At 50.0% G+C, this 16,582-nt stretch overlaps 1 protein-coding gene across 1 annotated transcript in view; it reads left to right on the top strand.

Moving 5' to 3' along the window:
- Ubr4 (ubiquitin protein ligase E3 component n-recognin 4) overlaps positions 1 to 16,582 on the top strand; it is a 111,489-nt gene that overhangs the window by 69,493 nt on the left and 25,414 nt on the right. Inside the window, exons 66-86 of the mRNA XM_021201220.2 lie at positions 1,095 to 1,322; positions 2,025 to 2,103; positions 2,502 to 2,747; positions 3,401 to 3,569; positions 3,964 to 4,108; positions 5,026 to 5,111; positions 6,265 to 6,352; positions 6,543 to 6,736; positions 8,599 to 8,838; positions 9,164 to 9,302; positions 9,891 to 10,016; positions 10,121 to 10,249; positions 11,026 to 11,369; positions 13,053 to 13,143; positions 13,402 to 13,486; positions 13,627 to 13,754; positions 14,661 to 14,790; positions 14,878 to 15,035; positions 15,304 to 15,413; positions 15,872 to 16,013; positions 16,306 to 16,387. Of these exons, the coding sequence (XP_021056879.1) occupies positions 1,095 to 1,322; positions 2,025 to 2,103; positions 2,502 to 2,747; positions 3,401 to 3,569; positions 3,964 to 4,108; positions 5,026 to 5,111; positions 6,265 to 6,352; positions 6,543 to 6,736; positions 8,599 to 8,838; positions 9,164 to 9,302; positions 9,891 to 10,016; positions 10,121 to 10,249; positions 11,026 to 11,369; positions 13,053 to 13,143; positions 13,402 to 13,486; positions 13,627 to 13,754; positions 14,661 to 14,790; positions 14,878 to 15,035; positions 15,304 to 15,413; positions 15,872 to 16,013; positions 16,306 to 16,387 (3,139 nt within the window). The remainder of the gene's footprint in view (positions 1 to 1,094; positions 1,323 to 2,024; positions 2,104 to 2,501; positions 2,748 to 3,400; positions 3,570 to 3,963; positions 4,109 to 5,025; positions 5,112 to 6,264; positions 6,353 to 6,542; positions 6,737 to 8,598; positions 8,839 to 9,163; positions 9,303 to 9,890; positions 10,017 to 10,120; positions 10,250 to 11,025; positions 11,370 to 13,052; positions 13,144 to 13,401; positions 13,487 to 13,626; positions 13,755 to 14,660; positions 14,791 to 14,877; positions 15,036 to 15,303; positions 15,414 to 15,871; positions 16,014 to 16,305; positions 16,388 to 16,582) is intronic.

The following is a 16,582-nucleotide window of genomic DNA, read 5'->3' on the forward strand; positions in this document are numbered from 1 at the left end:
AAGGGAGCACGGTGGCCACACAGAGACTCCCACCAGCAGCCCTGCAGTACAGGGGACCCAGCATCGTGGTCATAGCTCTCTGGGAGGAAGTACTATGCCTGGTGCCTAGGAGCTCTCAGGAGACACAGTGTAGACATGGGTGTGAAGGGAAGCTGCTAAGGAAAGCCCTCTCTAGCTCTTTGAGTGGCTATTGCTGGGTCTTGGACATTGTGAAGGCCTGAGCCAGCCCATGCCTCCTGCCTTCAGCTTCCCTTGAGGGCACGTAGTGGCAGACACTAAGAAGAAAGGTGCCGGCACCAAGAGGCAGTAGAGGTTGCCCAGTTCTAGCCAAGCCTCACAGTAGAGGATAGTGAATGGTTTGGAGCGAAGACAACAGTTTAACCAGCACAGTAACTCAATATCAGCTGAGTGGGAGAAGGCCGAGTGCCTGTCCCTAGCTCCTTAGCTGAAGAGTAGAGTTGGATGGATGTTTCACCCTGGGCTGAGGTGAAGACCAGCAGCCTCCTTGTAGATTCCTAACTGCTTGAGAAGAGGAACATGAATATTTGATTGTCCCCTAGTTAACATTTTTTTCTTTCTGTGTTACTCCCTCCTGGTCCCTTTAAGGAATTTTCAAGTTCCTCAGAGGCCAGTATGGCTGGGAGTTGACCCACTTGGCTGTTGGTATCCATGTGTGCTGCACCCACAGATCTAACCAACTGATCAAACACATAATAGCAGCAGTAAAAAGGACTCCTGTGCTGAATGTCTAAGTGTTTCTCCCAGTGTTCCTGCACAGCACAGTATAATCACTTACAAAGCATTTACACCATAGTATGTGTTGGGGAAAAATCTAGAGATGATTTAATGCTAGAAGGATGTGCATAGGGTATCTACAAATACAATACCCTCTTACATAAGGGATCAGCGTCTGAAGCCTGTGGGAATCCACCCCACCCAGTTCCCTGTGGATGAACGTGACTTATACTCTGTTAAAGTTTTTAGTAACAGTTTGTTAAATACAGACAAAACCCCAAAACCAACCAGGGTGTTGTAGCTTCGGGTGGTAGTTACAATCCCTGAATAATACTAACTGTGTTGTTTAACCCCTCCAGTACCTAATGATCCAGCAGACCCCTTTTGTCCGCCGCCAAGTTCGAAAACTTCTGCTCTTCATCTGTGGATCAAAGGAGAAGTACCGACAGCTCCGAGACCTGCACACCCTGGACTCCCATGTGCGTGGGATCAAGAAGCTGCTGGAGGAGCAGGGCATCTTCCTCCGGGCCAGTGTGGTCACAGCCAGTTCCGGCTCCGCTTTGCAGTATGACACGCTCATCAGCCTGGTACGAGGGTTGCGATGATTGGGCCAGAGGCAGGCATGTGATAAGGCTCGGCCAAGGAGGTACTAGCACAGGGCAGTGCAGGGTTTGTAAATGTTTCAGAGAATGCTGTGTCTGGGGGTCAAGCACCAGGTAAATCGCTGGCTCTGAGGAGTTGAACTTAGGGTTCCTTACCTGTGAAGTGGGTCAGTTGAACATCTTACCAGGGTTCACTTGTTATACATAGGGTCCACCTTGGAGTTTGTCCTTAAGTACTAAAGCTTGAGTATAACAATAAGCATTGTTCTGCTGCCTAAAATGAGAGTAAATAGAGTGTTTCACATTTAAGTGTCTCATCTTTGGTGTTAAGGACAGCCTAGCTTGCTCATTTAGTGTCCTTGTTCTTATAGTGAAGAAAGAGAAGTAGCTTGTAGCTTCTGGGTGCATGGCCCTCCCTTGCCTTAGTAAGTAGCCTGCAGCTTTCCAGAAAACTGAAGGCAGGATGCTGGGGGCAGGGAGGGCAGGGGTAGTGGGGTGGGAGCAGACAGGGCCATTGTGTTTAAGCTGCAGGTGATTGTGGGCCCTGTTCCCAGGTCCACCAGCCAACTCGGAGGACACCTGCCTCACATTGAAGACCAGGGTTTTGCGGTCTCAAGCCAGGCCTGACACACAGAGCAGCCTATACTGTTTGTCGTATCGCTCACCTGTGATTGGCTCCTGTTTCAGATGGAGCATCTGAAGGCCTGTGCAGAGATTGCCGCCCAGCGAACCATCAACTGGCAGAAGTTCTGCATCAAAGATGACTGTAAGCGGTCCTCCCTGGGTTGCCACTGTGACGTCTGTGGAGAGCTGTCTGCATTAAGCTGTGAACTGGGCACTGGAGATACAGTTGCTAACAGAACACAAGCCAGAACTTCACTGATGGGGGTTGCTTGTCAAACCTTGGGCACAGGAGTACAGAGCAGGACTCCCAGACTGTAGCAGTAAAGTCGCACAGAACAGGACTGTAGAGCTTGTTTACTTGAGGCCTAGGGGCTGGATCCCCACAGTGTGCTCACCCCATGCCTTTGTGATCACTCCACGACTCCTGGTAACATTGAGCAGAGAGAGCTGGGAGAGAAAGCCTCGTCCCATCCCACAGCCGCATGCTGTGCTGTAAGTAGTTGAGCCGTTCCAGAACTGACTCCACTTTTCTCCTCACAGCTGTCCTGTACTTCCTCCTGCAAGTGAGTTTCCTGGTAGATGAGGGGGTGTCCCCCGTGCTGCTGCAGCTGCTCTCCTGTGCTCTGTGTGGCAGCAAAGTTCTCGCAGCCCTGGCGGCCTCCACGGGGTCTTCCGGTGTGGCTTCCTCCTCAGCCCCTCCTGCAGCCAGTTCTGGACAAGCCACAACTCAGTCCAAATCTTCCACTAAAAAGAGCAAGAAAGAAGAAAAGGAAAAAGATAAAGAGGGTGAGGTCCTATGCTCGGTGCTCAGCCCTGTGAGTGCATCGTATCATTGCAGATGCTGAAAGGTTTTACCCGAGTGTGTCCAGATGTTCTTTACTGTCTCCTGATCACATTTCCAGTCATGGTGAAAGGAAGGGACACCATTCACTGTGACTTTCTGTGATAGAGACAGGAAGGACCAGGGTGCACTGAACATAGTGCAGCACTGTCTAGTCCCTGAGTACACTGAGGGACTGAGCAGGCCGGCCTGCCTGCCTTCCTTCCTTCCTTCCTTCCTTCCTTCCTTCCTTCCTTCCTTCCTTCTTTCCTTCCTTCCTTCCTTCCTTCGTTCTTTCCCCTTCTGTTTCTCTACTTCTCATAGTCCTTGAAGACCTGAGGCAGATGATCAGAGGTGAAACAAACACTGAGTTAGCCATCTCTGAGGAGGACAGAGCAGCTTTCACTATTGGGGCCTGCTGTAGCTATTGGCTCAGTGTCAGGCTTACTGTCGTGGTGGTGGTGGTGAGGCCAGCTGTGGCCAAACCATTTGTGCCCCAAATAACTGGAAATTGGCAGATTCCAACCACTTAGAAGCTACTTTTAGAACAGATACGTTTCCTTCCTGTCCACCGGGTTATAAGACCCCGGGCCCTTGGGTCCCTACTTGGATGTTGCAGGTGAGAGCTCTGGTAGCCAGGAGGACCAGCTGTGCACAGCTCTGGTGAACCAGCTCAACAGATTTGCAGACAAGGAAACTCTGATCCAGTTTCTACGCTGTTTCCTGTTGGAGTCCAACTCGTCCTCAGTGCGCTGGCAGGCCCACTGCCTGACACTGCACATCTACAGGTGGGCCAGGGCTGCCTCTGGTACTGGGAGCTCCGAGTTCTGCTCAAATGCTCATGGTCACATACCAGTATCTGTGCTGATCTCAAGCCCTGGAGGTCTCTTTGTTGAGCTATTGGCTCTGTTGCTACTAAGCTCATGCCCTTGGTGGGACAGTTTCCACTCAGAAGGGTATGGTCAGGTGCTCCTAAAATGACAGTTGGCTAAAGAAAACTCGCCTCTGCTCTGGAGTAAGATGGGGTGCCAACAGTAAATTGATAGTATTCCATCTGCTGCGGAGCCACAGGACCCTGAGCCATGACTGCATGGGAGAAGCCAGTGCAGACACAGTTTCAGGCCTTAGTGATGTCTCTCTCACTCAGTGCTGCCTGCTAACTGAGCTGCCATTTACCTACAGAAACTCCAACAAGGCTCAGCAGGAGCTCTTGCTAGATCTCATGTGGTCCATCTGGCCGGAACTGCCAGCGTACGGCCGGAAGGCTGCCCAGTTTGTGGACCTACTGGGCTATTTCTCCCTGAGAACTGCACAGACAGAGAAGAAGGTAAAAGAGAAGCCTCTACCCCCACTTCCCTCCCCTGTGTGGGGTCTTTTTTTTTTTTTTTTTTTTTTTTAAATAAATATTTGTTATTTATTTATTTTAAAGATTTATTTATTATATGTAAGTACACTGTAGCTGTCTTCAGACACTCCAGAAGAGGGCATCAGATCTTGTTACAGATGGTTGTGAGCCACCATGTGGTTGCTGGGATTTGAACTCTGGACCTTCGGAAGAGCAGTCAGTTGCTCTTACCCACTGAGCCATCTCACCAGCCCGTGTGGGGTCTTTTGAGTGAAGAACATTATGGTGGTCATCTCTACACATGAACTCTCTCTTGACTCTGTCTAGTGTAGTAACATTGTGTGACATAGTGTTACAGCATTGTTACTGTTGAGTACCATTTGCCTTTCTTCAGTCTAACTGTAGCATAGATGCACAGCAAGTGGCTGGCAGAGAAGTGGGCCACATGGGGAAGAAAGGTAGCTGGCCCAGCTTGGGAAGGAAGTACTGCTCATTTGAGCTAGGAGGCCTGCTTGGGAGCCAAGAATATGCTAGGTAACCACACTGATTCTCCCTAAAAGGGCGTTGTTAATCTTTTCCAAGTGACAAAGGCTGCCTAGAGTCCAGCGATTATGGGTGCTTGTGAAGAAGGTAGACTCTTAGCCAATTGGGAGTTAGGAAAGACAGAAGCAAGTCTTCCGGTAGGATGGATGGATGCATGCATGCGTGCATATATAGACGTACATGCCATGGTGTGCATGTGGAGATCAGAGGAGAGCTTGCTGGAGTCATTTCTCTCCTACTGTGGGCCTGAGTATCAAATTCCAGTCACTAGGTTTAGTGGCAACACCTCTATCCCAGAGGCACCTTGTGAGCTCAGGACTCGGGTTTTTAGCCAATTTTCCTGAATTGTGTTTCAGTTGAAGGAGTATTCCCAGAAGGCCGTGGAGATCCTGAGGACTCAGAACCACATCCTCACCAATCACCCCAACTCCAACATTTACAAGTGAGCTGGCTGGGTTTGAAGAGCAGTCACGGCTTTTGGAGTAGTTGTTTGCTTTCTGGTTGTGCATGGTGGAATGCTCATGAATTCAGTGGCACCTTAGGTGTCACCCAGCTAGTTGCTTGAAGCTTTCTCTGGTGGAGCCAAGGACTTCGGGCTCTGGCAGTTAAACTGATGTGATTGCCAAGTGCAGAGTGGTGACCAGAGGCTGTGGGAGGGCTGATCTCAAACCTTAACCTGACCAGATAAGGCAAATCCACACACATCTTCCTCTTTTATTAGAAGAAAAAGGACTCCTGTGTGTGCGCATGTAATATCTAGAGGCTTGCATTCGATGCATACATGTGGAGATCACGGGTCAGCCCTGTGGAGTCAGTTCCCTCCCCTCCCCTTTTTGTGGGTCCCAGGGATTGAACTCAGATTACCACACTTGCTCAGCAAGCCCCCTTCTCCATCTTGTTAGCCTGGGGGCAGGGAGGGGGCGTTTAAATGAGGACATTGCTTGTTTGTGGTTTATTGTTATGCTGGCTTAGTATTGGCCATTTAAGTGTGTGTTTGTGTATGGTATGTCTGTGTTCTTGTTTGTGGGCACATGTGTACAGCATGTAGAAGCCCAGGCTCTTAGATAATCTCTGTCTTGCCTGATGAGGCAGGGCTTCCCAGTTGAACCCAGCACTCGCTGTTGTATTGCCAGTTTGCTTTAGCTCCCCGGACTCTGCTCCCCAAGTGCTGGAATTGTAGATGAGGTGCCATGCACATCCAAATTTGATGTTGGATCTAGGGATCTAACTCATGCCTACATGGCAAGTGTCCACTGACCCATCTCACCGGCTCCTTAAGTAGTGAGTTTTAGAAAACGACTTTGAGTATCATTTGTATAGCATAAAATTTATGTATTTTAAGCATGATTTAGGAACTTTTTTAAATAGTAAATTTAATCATGACTCTTTTGAGTGAGATTTTAATTCCTTTCTGGATTTGTACATCAACTAGAAGTAGGAATCACCTGAGTTGATTATTTGACTTTTCTTCCTATGCCTACTATGTCTGTCTGAGGTGTAGTTTTTCCCTTACAGGGACCTGGGGGAGTGGGAGGTGGCTCTGGCATGGCTGTAGAAGGGGACTTGGCTGATACTGAAACTGCTTTTCTCCCCAGCACCTTGTCTGGCTTAGTGGAGTTTGACGGCTATTACCTAGAGAGCGACCCCTGCCTGGTGTGTAACAATCCTGAGGTGCCGTTTTGTGTAAGTAATATTTTAAGCAGGGCAGTCCTGAGGTTTTCAGGTAGTTGCTGCCTGGCACTGTGGATTCTTGCCCACCACACTGGGTTTCTTGAGTAGAAACTTCATCTGTGGGTAGAGAGGAGGTTATGTTGATGAATGTTGAAGAATGGAGATGGACTCACTGTGTTGTTTTGTGTGCTCTTGTATTTAGTATATCAAGCTGTCTTCCATTAAAGTGGACACACGGTACACCACCACCCAGCAGGTTGTAAAGCTCATTGGCAGTCACACCATCAGCAAGGTGACAGTGAAAATTGGGGATTTGAAGCGGACCAAGATGGTGCGGACGATCAACCTGTACTACAACAACCGAACTGTGCAGGCCATCGTGGAGTTGAAAAATAAGTACGGACTTTGCAGGTGTCCTCTAGCTGTGCCCTGCAGGGTGCAGACAGACACACCCAAAGGCTGTATCCTCTCAGTCACAACAGTGTTGGCATAGGGACAGCAGTGAGGCTGTTAGCAAAGAGGGGTCAAGAAAGGTTCCTGTCCAGGGTGGGGGCATTGAAGAGGGGCTGCGGGTTCTCTTGCCTTGAGGAAAGTAGCTGGCATTTGGGAAAAGGCAGCCATGGGTCTGCTCACAGAGCAAGTATTCTTCTGTATTCTCTCCATTGCATTTTCTTCCATTTCTGCATGTGCCTGCCCTCCCTGTCTGTCCCTGTGATGTCGTAGGCCTGGCTGCCTTATGTTGATTCCCCAGGGACCAAGCAGTTTGTGAGAGTCTCAGGTGTTAGCGCTGAGCAGAGGTAGTTGTGACTGGCCTGTTAAGGCTCAAGTGCTGCTATGCCACAGAAGGAGCAGGCAGCTCGCAGTAACCAGTGACTCCTGTCTCTGCCTAAAGTCTGCTCCTGGAGAAGTAGTTAGCCTTAAAGAACTGCTGCCTGTCAGGATAGACTTTCTCCCCAGAGGCATTCGCTTGGTTTTCTGTATTGCTGAGTAAGCACAGCTACTGGTTGAGTGGATCTGCTCCAGCTCTGCCTAGTCCTGTGACCTTAAAGTGCTTCATTTCAATTCCTGTGATATAAAATAGAAGTTCCTGCCCTCAGGGTCTCCCTCTAAGAATTCAAGTAGTCGGTGTGTGTGAAGAGCTGGGAGCAGAGCCTCAGCCCTTGTAAGTGCTTGATCGATACAGCGGAGCTCCTGGTTCCTGGTTGTAAGCAACCTGTGCGGTTCTGCCTGCCCACATAGCAATGCTCCTGCATCCACAGCCCCTTCCTCGTGGTTGTCTCTTGACAACACTCGTGTTTCCTTCAGAGACAGCCATGAAGATGAGCAGTCTGCTGACCACCTCAGCGGACTTCCTGTGGCGTGCTCCGGAGTCTTCCTTGATGGAGGCGCTGCTGGTTTTCTAGGGTCTCAAGTTAGCAGAACGATTTAAAGAGTTTCTGTGTCTTTTTATATATTTTTAAGATTATAGTATAATTGTATCATTTTCCCCTTCCCTTTCTTCTCTCTTACTCCTCCCATGTAATCCCCCTCCTCATTCAAATTCATGGCCTCTTTTTTTCTTTAATTGTTGTTACATGTCCATGTGTGCAGGCTTACATAGTCCCAACATGTAAATACAGCTCGTTTAGTCTATATGGTGTTCCTTATGATTTCAGGCCTACTGCTTGATGCTGGACAGTAGTGTGCTCTTCCCTGGAGAAGACTGTTCCTCCTGCTCTCAGCATCTCTTAGTTGTCCGTTGTTCTTGTCTATAGATGAAGCCTTGTGTTTTCCCAGTCACATTAGCAGATTTATTGCTACTGTCTTACTCGGGCCCTGTTTAGGCAGCAGTGTTGGCAAAGCTATATGCGTGTAGCTTCTCTGACATGGCTAAGAGACAGAATCTCACAGTAAGCTTCCTTTTCCTCTGGCTGTTAGGATTCTTGTGGAGGTTGCGTTGTGGGTGTCCAGTTGGACTGGGCTCGCGGCAGTTGGGTCAGTTGTGGTTTGCCGTACTGGTCTCTGCTGTGATGAGAAGTTTCTTTGATGGTGGGATGAGGACTCACTGACCTGGCAGGACCCTGGACAAGTGGCTCCCTGTCTCCTTTTTTTTTTTTTTTTTTTTTTGCTTTTCAGAGGAAACAGATTTTTTTTTTCTTTGACTAGTCACTTAATTGCCTTAGGAAACTAGGCAGGGTAGCCCACCTCCCACTACCAGTCCATCATCACCAAGGGTCACATGGGAGGCTTTTGTCTTTAGCTTTTGTTGTCTCTCCTAGGCCAGCTCGATGGCACAAAGCCAAGAAGGTTCAGCTGACACCTGGACAGACAGAAGTCAAGATTGACCTGCCTCTGCCCATCGTGGCCTCTAACCTGATGATCGAGTTTGCAGACTTCTATGAGAACTACCAGGCCTCCACAGAGACCCTTCAATGTCCTCGCTGCAGTGCCTCTGTCCCTGCCAACCCAGGCGTCTGTGGCAATTGTGGAGAGAATGTATACCAGTGTCACAAGTGCAGGTGACTTGTTCTACAGGCCTGGGCAAGCATGTTCTGTGTTCTCTTCTGTAGCAGTCTCAGGATGGACAAGTCCCTGTCTGGTACCCTGTGGTTTAAGGGATTATGGAATTATACAGTGGTCTGGGGGGGGGGGGGGAGGCAGAGGCGGAGGCAGAAGAGGGTGTGTGCACGAGTGTGCTCTACTTACTGAGCTGCTCGTACCCTCTCACCTGTTGGTTGTTATCCCTTCAGTAATTCCTGTCGTTCCCAGAGTAGACACAACCTCTCCTTCTCCTTCTCACCCTAACCCTTTGTTCCCACTGACCTGGGCACTTTGGTTATTCAGGTCCATCAACTATGATGAAAAGGATCCCTTCCTCTGCAATGCTTGTGGCTTCTGTAAATATGCCCGCTTTGACTTCATGCTTTACGCCAAGCCTTGCTGCGCAGTGGATCCCATTGAGAATGAAGAAGATCGGAAGAAGGTAAGCCTGCATCTAGCCTAAGTCCCCACCATTGCTTGGCTCTGAACTTCGGAGGAGAGATGTGTGGTGAACTGAGCCTTCAGCTCCCAGTTAATGAGCCTCAGAGAAAAGTGGCAAATGTGCCTGGCTTTTGGGTAGAGCCTACAGTGACCAAAGATGTGCTAGGCTCAAGCATAGGATTAGAGAAGCATTGTTAGTGCCAAAAGAGCACCTTAAGGAGTATCTCCATTCAGATTAAGAAGGACAGAGGAGCCGGTGACATGCGCTCCTTTGTCCCATGGTCAGCCTCAGCAGAGAAAGCCTGTTGAGGGTGACAGAGACGGAAGGACAACATTTCTCACAGCACTTGTGCACTTGTGCTGTTTTGTGTTCGTGTGATCTGCCTTGAGTAGCTTCTCAGCACTGAATTGTTTGAATCCAGTTCGTATACATTGCATATTTCTTTAAGGGTTGTTCTGAAGGACTGTGGAGCCATGTGCCTGGTCTGTATGGGGAACATGTTTCATAGGTGACGAGCAGTTAGGGCCATGGAGGGAAAATCAAGCTATAAAGTCTTGCCTCCTTCAAGTGCCTGTCTTTTTGATCTAGGCCGTTTCCAACATCAACACACTTCTGGACAAAGCTGACCGTGTGTACCATCAGCTCATGGGACATCGGCCCCAGTTGGAGAATCTGCTCTGCAAAGTGAATGAAGCAGCTCCAGAAAAGCCACAGGTGCTCCCAGACTAGAGGGTATTTTTGAGTCTGGAGTGGAGGGCTACCCTTAGTGAGGTCATCCCTAGGGTGGAAGTCTGACACTTGGCCCCTTGGGATTGCAGGAAGACTCAGGAACAGCGGGAGGCATCAGCTCCACTTCAGCCAGTGTGAATCGCTACATCCTGCAGCTGGCTCAAGAATATTGTGGAGACTGTAAGAACTCGTTCGATGAGCTCTCCAAAATTATCCAGGTAGGCAGTCCTCGCACTATCCAGGCTCCCTGTCCAACCCAGTGGGCCCCACTGGCCCCGAAGCTGCATCAGTGGCTCTTTCCACCCTCAGGTGATGGCCGCTTGTCAGATCTCTTTGCAGTCAGAAACAGCATAATGGAGGTGCGATGGACATTAGTAGACAACAAATCTTTGCTTAATAGAGGGATTCCAGGTTTTTAAAAATAATGCTAAGACTTTGCTCCCTGTTCTCGGATGCTGTGTTTACAGGCTGGAGGTTTAGAGCACCCCGGCTGCAGGCAGCCATGTTTTCCTTGACTGTTCTGTGGCTAGGATGGTTTCTGTGGCTAGGAAGCTGGCCAGCAGCAGAGGACCCATCCCAGAAGAGCAGCCAGTAGCCCCGCCCACTCAGCCAAAGAAGTGTTGCCGGGCATGGTAGCACACTCCTTTAATCCCAGCACTTGGGAGGCAGAGGCAGGTGGATTTCTGAGTTCCAGGACAGCCAGGGCTACACAAAAACCCTGTCTCAAAAACCAAAAAATAAATAAATAAAAAGAAAAAAGTGTTAAAGTGTTTGCAGCAAGCGAGGAGTTCGCGCTTGGGATTATTCTGATTTCCAGTTCTGCCCTTGCTCTTGATCAAGCCAGTCATTCAAAGTGCCAGTTCCCTCCTGTTATGAGAATAAAAGAAATAAGTGGTAGAATTCTTGAGAAGAATAAGTTGTATCATACACATTTCTCATGTATTTATTTATTTACTTATTTTTATTTTGCCAATTTCTTTGTTTCCATTCTTAGAAAGTTTTTGCTTCACGCAAAGAGCTGTTGGAGTATGATCTACAGCAAAGAGAAGCAGCCACGAAGTCATCCCGGACGGCCGTCCAGCCCACGTTTACTGCCAGCCAGTACCGTGCTTTGTCTGTCTTAGGCTGTGGCCACACCTCCTCCACCAAGTGCTATGGCTGTGCCTCAGCTGTCACGGAGCATTGTATCACACTACTGAGGGCCCTGGCCACTAATCCAGCCCTGCGGCACATCCTCGTCTCCCAGGGCCTCATCCGAGAGCTCTTTGATTACAACCTCCGCCGTGGTGCTGCAGCCATTCGAGAGGAGGTCCGCCAGCTCATGTGCCTCCTCACCAGGTCAGAGCTTCCTTGACGCTGCAGTGGGTAGGGGCAGCGGTGATACCGGTGATACCGGCACCAGTGGAATGGGAGGGAGGTGGGAGGTGGGAGGTGGGAGGTGGGAGGCGGGTAGATGTTGGAAGCACTGCTTTCAGTTCCTGTGATTGGTCTGTTAATGAGCTTTGTTGGTTGAGGTGGTGTGCCCTGAGGGAACTTCTGGGTCTTGGTCGTAGAGGAGAAGAGAGTGAAAGAACCCTTGGACTTAAGAATATCCCAGAAAAAAACTCAAAAAAAGGGGTGTAGGGATAAGTGGTTAGACTCTGGTCAGAAAGGACTAGCTCAGCATCTGGCATTGGGTACCACATTGTGCCTCAGACAAAAGACTCATCCGAAAAGTTCCAGTTATAAAAAAATACCTTAAAGACATGGAGTGACCAAGGTCAAATTTCAGTAATTCAGGGCTGGAGAGATGGCTCTGCCTAGAGTACATGTATTCCATTTACAGGGAGCAGCTGGAATTCATCACTCAGCCAACCACATTGAGTGGTTCACAGTTACCTTTAACTCCAGTTCCAGGGGCTCCAGCATCCTCTTCTGGCCTCCTTGGACATTATACACATGCTGCAAAAGACCTCACACAGTTTTCTCTCTCTCTGTGTGTGTGTGTGTGTGTGTGTGTGTGTGTGTGTGTGTGGTTAAAAACAAAATACTTTAAATTTAAGTAAATAACTCAAGTACTGTTGAGTACTTAGGGAATTTTGTACCCAGTTTTGTGTAGACTGCTTATTATGTAGCATAAAATCTGGACCATTGCTGGAGGGTAGTGGGAAAACTGGACCATCTTAGGTGCTGGATACCTTTTTTTTTTTTTTTTTTTGGTTTTTCGAGACAGGGTTTCTCTGTATAGCCCTGGCTGTCCTGGAACTCACTCTGTAGACCAGGCTGGCCTCGAACTCAGAAATCCGCCTGCCTCTGTCTCCTGAGTGCTGGGATTAAAGACGTGCGCCACCACGCCTTTTACAGGCTGTGCTGTATACTCCCATTTAACATGTCCTGAACACTAAGCACTGTGAACATGCAATGACTTATGCTCTAGATGAGGAATGTTGCAGTAAATAATGACAGATACTTTGGAAAATAAGGTTACTCAGCTAGAACAGGGCTGGTGGTCCCAGGTATAGGATGGCTTCCCTGAAGCGTGGCCCATGAGCATAGGCTTTCTAGAAGCAAGGCTGTGGCCTGCATGTGAAGAAGCGGCTACTGGAGAGGCTGAGATGGACATATGCCCAGATGCTGAGTAGATAGGCCTGCAAAACTGGAGGGCGTGTAAAGAGGGGAAAGGAGTGGTTAGCACCTGGAACAGAGCAGATCCTAGGGTCTTGGATGCCCATTTGAGGGTGCATTTTGTTGCTAGGAAGGTGCATAGCTGGGAAGTGAGGTTGTGTGCAGAAAGTGACATGGGGCCCTGAGTGTGACATTGAGTGTGGACTCAGTCAGCAGCTCCTGAGGTCCTGCTGTCTGCAGTGCGGACCTCCATGTTGATGCTTTTAGCTTCCTTCTGTCCCTGTCTCTCAGAAAGGGGACTTCCTCTCATCGGAAACCCCTTAAAGAAGAATGTAGAAAAGTCTAGGCCTGTAGTTGGAAAGAGGGGCCTCGTAGCTTTCATTGTGACTAACAGGGACTTCTGCTTTGCTTCCTTAGAGACAACCCAGAGGCCACCCAGCAAATGAACGACCTGATCATTGGCAAAGTCTCCACTGCACTGAAGGGCCACTGGGCTAATCCTGACCTGGTAAGCAGACCAGCTCCTGTCTGACCTCTCCCTCACGGTCCTTCTCTAGGCACAGTTGGAGACGGAGATGGGAGAGAGCGGCCTGCTTGCAGAGTTCATGTCCCAACTAAAACTTGTAGTACAGGGTCTCCCATGTCTCCTTGTCCTGGAGGACACCCATGACTGGAGATATTAGTAGGGGTTCTATAATCAGAGTTTACCCTGGTCCCTGGACTCATTAAGACCCCACTGATTGTCCTCATCCTGCTGGCTTTCCAGGCTAGCAGCCTTCAGTATGAGATGCTGCTGCTGACAGATTCCATCTCCAAGGAGGACAGCTGCTGGGAACTCCGCTTACGATGTGGTGAGCTTGGGGCCATCGGGCGGGCACTTTTCAGAAACAGAAAGGTGCAATCCTGGTACCCGGGCGAGAGGTGGGAGCCCCTGGGCAGCCTGCTGGGGCAGGTGGCCCGCGTGTGCTAACCATGACTGCTGTCCATCCAGCACTCAGCCTTTTCCTCATGGCTGTGAACATCAAAACGCCAGTGGTTGTTGAGAATATCACGCTCATGTGTCTGCGGATCTTACAGAAGCTGATTAAACCACCTGCCCCAACCAGCAAGAAGAACAAGGTGCTGTGACACTGAGGGGGTGGCAGGGACAGTGGGGCTGCGGGAGATACATAGCCTCTTAGTGCTGGGCTCTGCTTCCTCAAAGTCAGCTCACTGACTGAGGTGAGCACCAGGCTTTAGTTTACTTAAGTGTAGCACCAGTCTGCTTTAATACGGCAGAGGTGGGTTGGGATTTGGGGGATGTGTGAAATAATATAAACTCAACGGCATAGAAGCCTAGAGCAGAGTGAAGGCCTTGAAGCTGAAACAGATGGCCCATGACTCCCACGGCCATCACACCCTTACCCACATCTGCACATGCTCTACACACAGAGATAGGTAGAAATCCATGGTGCTAAAACAGACTTGGTATCAAATATGGCTCTCCTGGTTCCTGACCCCGAAGACTTCGAGCAAGCTAATTATGTTCCTCAGTTCCCTCATCTCTAAGACACAAAGCAGTGCCCACCTGGAATGTTACTTAAAACAAATGACATAGTAAATGCCTTGGATCTAAAGATGGCCTGACTTAGTGTCTAGGACAGAACTTTGTGTGGTCTCAGCGTGCAGGTTGCTCAGTGAGTCTTTACTAAGTGGACAGTAAAACTACACTTTCATTCTCAAGTAAATGTAGCCACATGTTTGTGGCTGTAGGAAGAAAGCCAGCACTTCCAAGTCAGTGGCCTCAGTGTAGGTGTGGAGATGGCAGTCCTCACGTGGGTACAGATAGCAAGAGCCCCTATGGGGCCGACAAAACTACATGGTGTTTTTCACGTCACTTCTGGAGTGTCAGTGCCATCCCACGCAGCGGCCCCATTTCCTCTCCTGTGTCTGGCAGGTACTCTTTACCCCAGCAACACAGGCAGCAAGCAAGGCAGGCAGCCTGTACCAACTGGGACTCTCACCTTGTGCTGCCCCCTCATCCAGGATGTCCCTGTGGAGGCCCTCACCACGGTGAAGCCGTACTGCAATGAGATCCATGCCCAGGCTCAGCTGTGGCTCAAGAGAGATCCCAAGGCATCATACGAAGCCTGGAAGAAGTGCCTGCCTATCCGAGGTGTGCCTCTTCCTCCTGCCACTCCCAGCAGCCTCTGCTTCCCCCAGGCTTTCACACTTACCCCTGCCTTCCACCTTGGCCTTGCAGGGGTGGATGGCAATGGGAAATCCCCCAGCAAGTCAGAGCTCCACCGTCTTTACTTGACTGAGAAGTACGTGTGGAGGTGGAAACAGTTCCTGAGCCGGCGGGGGAAGAGGACCACCCCACTTGACCTCAAACTGGGCCACAACAACTGGCTGCGGCAGGTGCGGCCTCTCACAGGTCCCTTGCGAGTGCTTTCTGCCTTCCGTGCTTTGCTCTGCTTTCCATCTACTGTTGGTCACTTCCCTTCAACAACAGACAGGTCACAACAGAACTGTCCTCTGCTCTTTGACATCCCACCCTGTTCCCTCAAACGAGCAAACCAGAGCATAACACAGAGCCAGGGGCGACGAATTAGTTAGCTGGTGCTGTAGGCCTAGAAAAGCACGGCGTCCTCTGAGCCAGCCGCATTTCCTCTCGTGTGTCTGGCAGGTACTCTTTACCCCAGCAACACAGGCAGCAAGGCAGGCAGCCTGTACCATCGTGGAAGCTCTTGCTACTGTCCCCAGCCGCAAGCAGCAAGTCCTTGACCTCCTCACCAGGTACCATGTGGGGTGGGTGGGGACGGTGGCTAGCATAGTTGAATGCCTTTCCCGTGCTCACGGGTGAATACACAGATCAGGGCTGGGAGGCACCCCAAGTGGTATATAACCATCTCAACCTGACCACAGAAACCAGTGCTTTAGGGTATTAGCAGTAAAGCAGCAGTGGGTGTTTGTTGAGCGCCTCTGAGCACAGACGTAATTGTCACTCATTGTCCTCCGCAGTCCTCAGGCAGTGAGCACGGAGTCACAGATGCTCAGAGGCTTGGCAGCCATTCCCTGAAGTGTTGTGAATCCTTTCAGCGAGGGAAGTGTGGGGTTTCTCAGATGGCCTCCGTCCACCTGTAGGAGGAGGAGGAGGAGGAGGAGGAGAGGCTGAACAATAGATATAAAGGAGGGAGCTCCTGGCTCTCAGTCCTTGCTCTCTAAGGGTGTCCGTCTCCGTCTGTCCGGTGCAGTTACCTGGACGAGCTCAGTGTTGCGGGAGAGTGTGCTGCAGAGTACCTGGCTCTCTACCAGAAGCTCATCGCCTCGTGCCACTGGAAGGTCTACCTAGCTGCTCGTGGAGTCCTGCCCTATGTGGGCAATCTCATCACCAAGGTGACCTGCCCCTCCCCACTTCTCCTCTCTCTACTTTTGTCTGTTCTTGCTTGCTGAGAAGACACACTTGTGGGGATTAATTAGTTCCAGACTTTAGCAGGATGGCTGTGGCAGTCTGTTGAGGGTATCTGAGCTGTTTTGGGGTAAACAGTCTCCAGCAATACTTGAGCCTCTTTAGCCTCTTGAAAAGGCATTTTTCAACGATTAGAATGGAAGTGTGGCTTTTGTGCACCTCTGCTGGGAGCTGCATCCTGGGAGGTGGCCCTATCACACTGCTTGTTGTTTTGTTTAGGAAATTGCCCGCCTGCTGGCCTTGGAGGAGGCCACGCTGAGCACAGACCTGCAGCAGGGATATGCCCTCAAGAGTCTCACAGGTAGAGAGCCACCCAGCCCTTCCCTTGGGTGTCTTGGGGATGCATGAGGCCTGAGCCTCCGCTCTTGGGGCCAGTTGACTTACTTTCTCTCTCTCTCTCCCTCTCTCTCTCTCTCTCTCTCTCTCTCTCTCTCTCTCTCACTTTTCTCCTACTAGATGGGTCTGCACTTTTGAGCTCTTCACTGCCAGCCATTTG

The sequence above is a fragment of the Mus pahari genome, chromosome 6 (assembly GCF_900095145.1).
Source record: "Mus pahari chromosome 6, PAHARI_EIJ_v1.1, whole genome shotgun sequence".
NCBI lineage: Eukaryota > Metazoa > Chordata > Mammalia > Rodentia > Muridae > Mus > Mus pahari.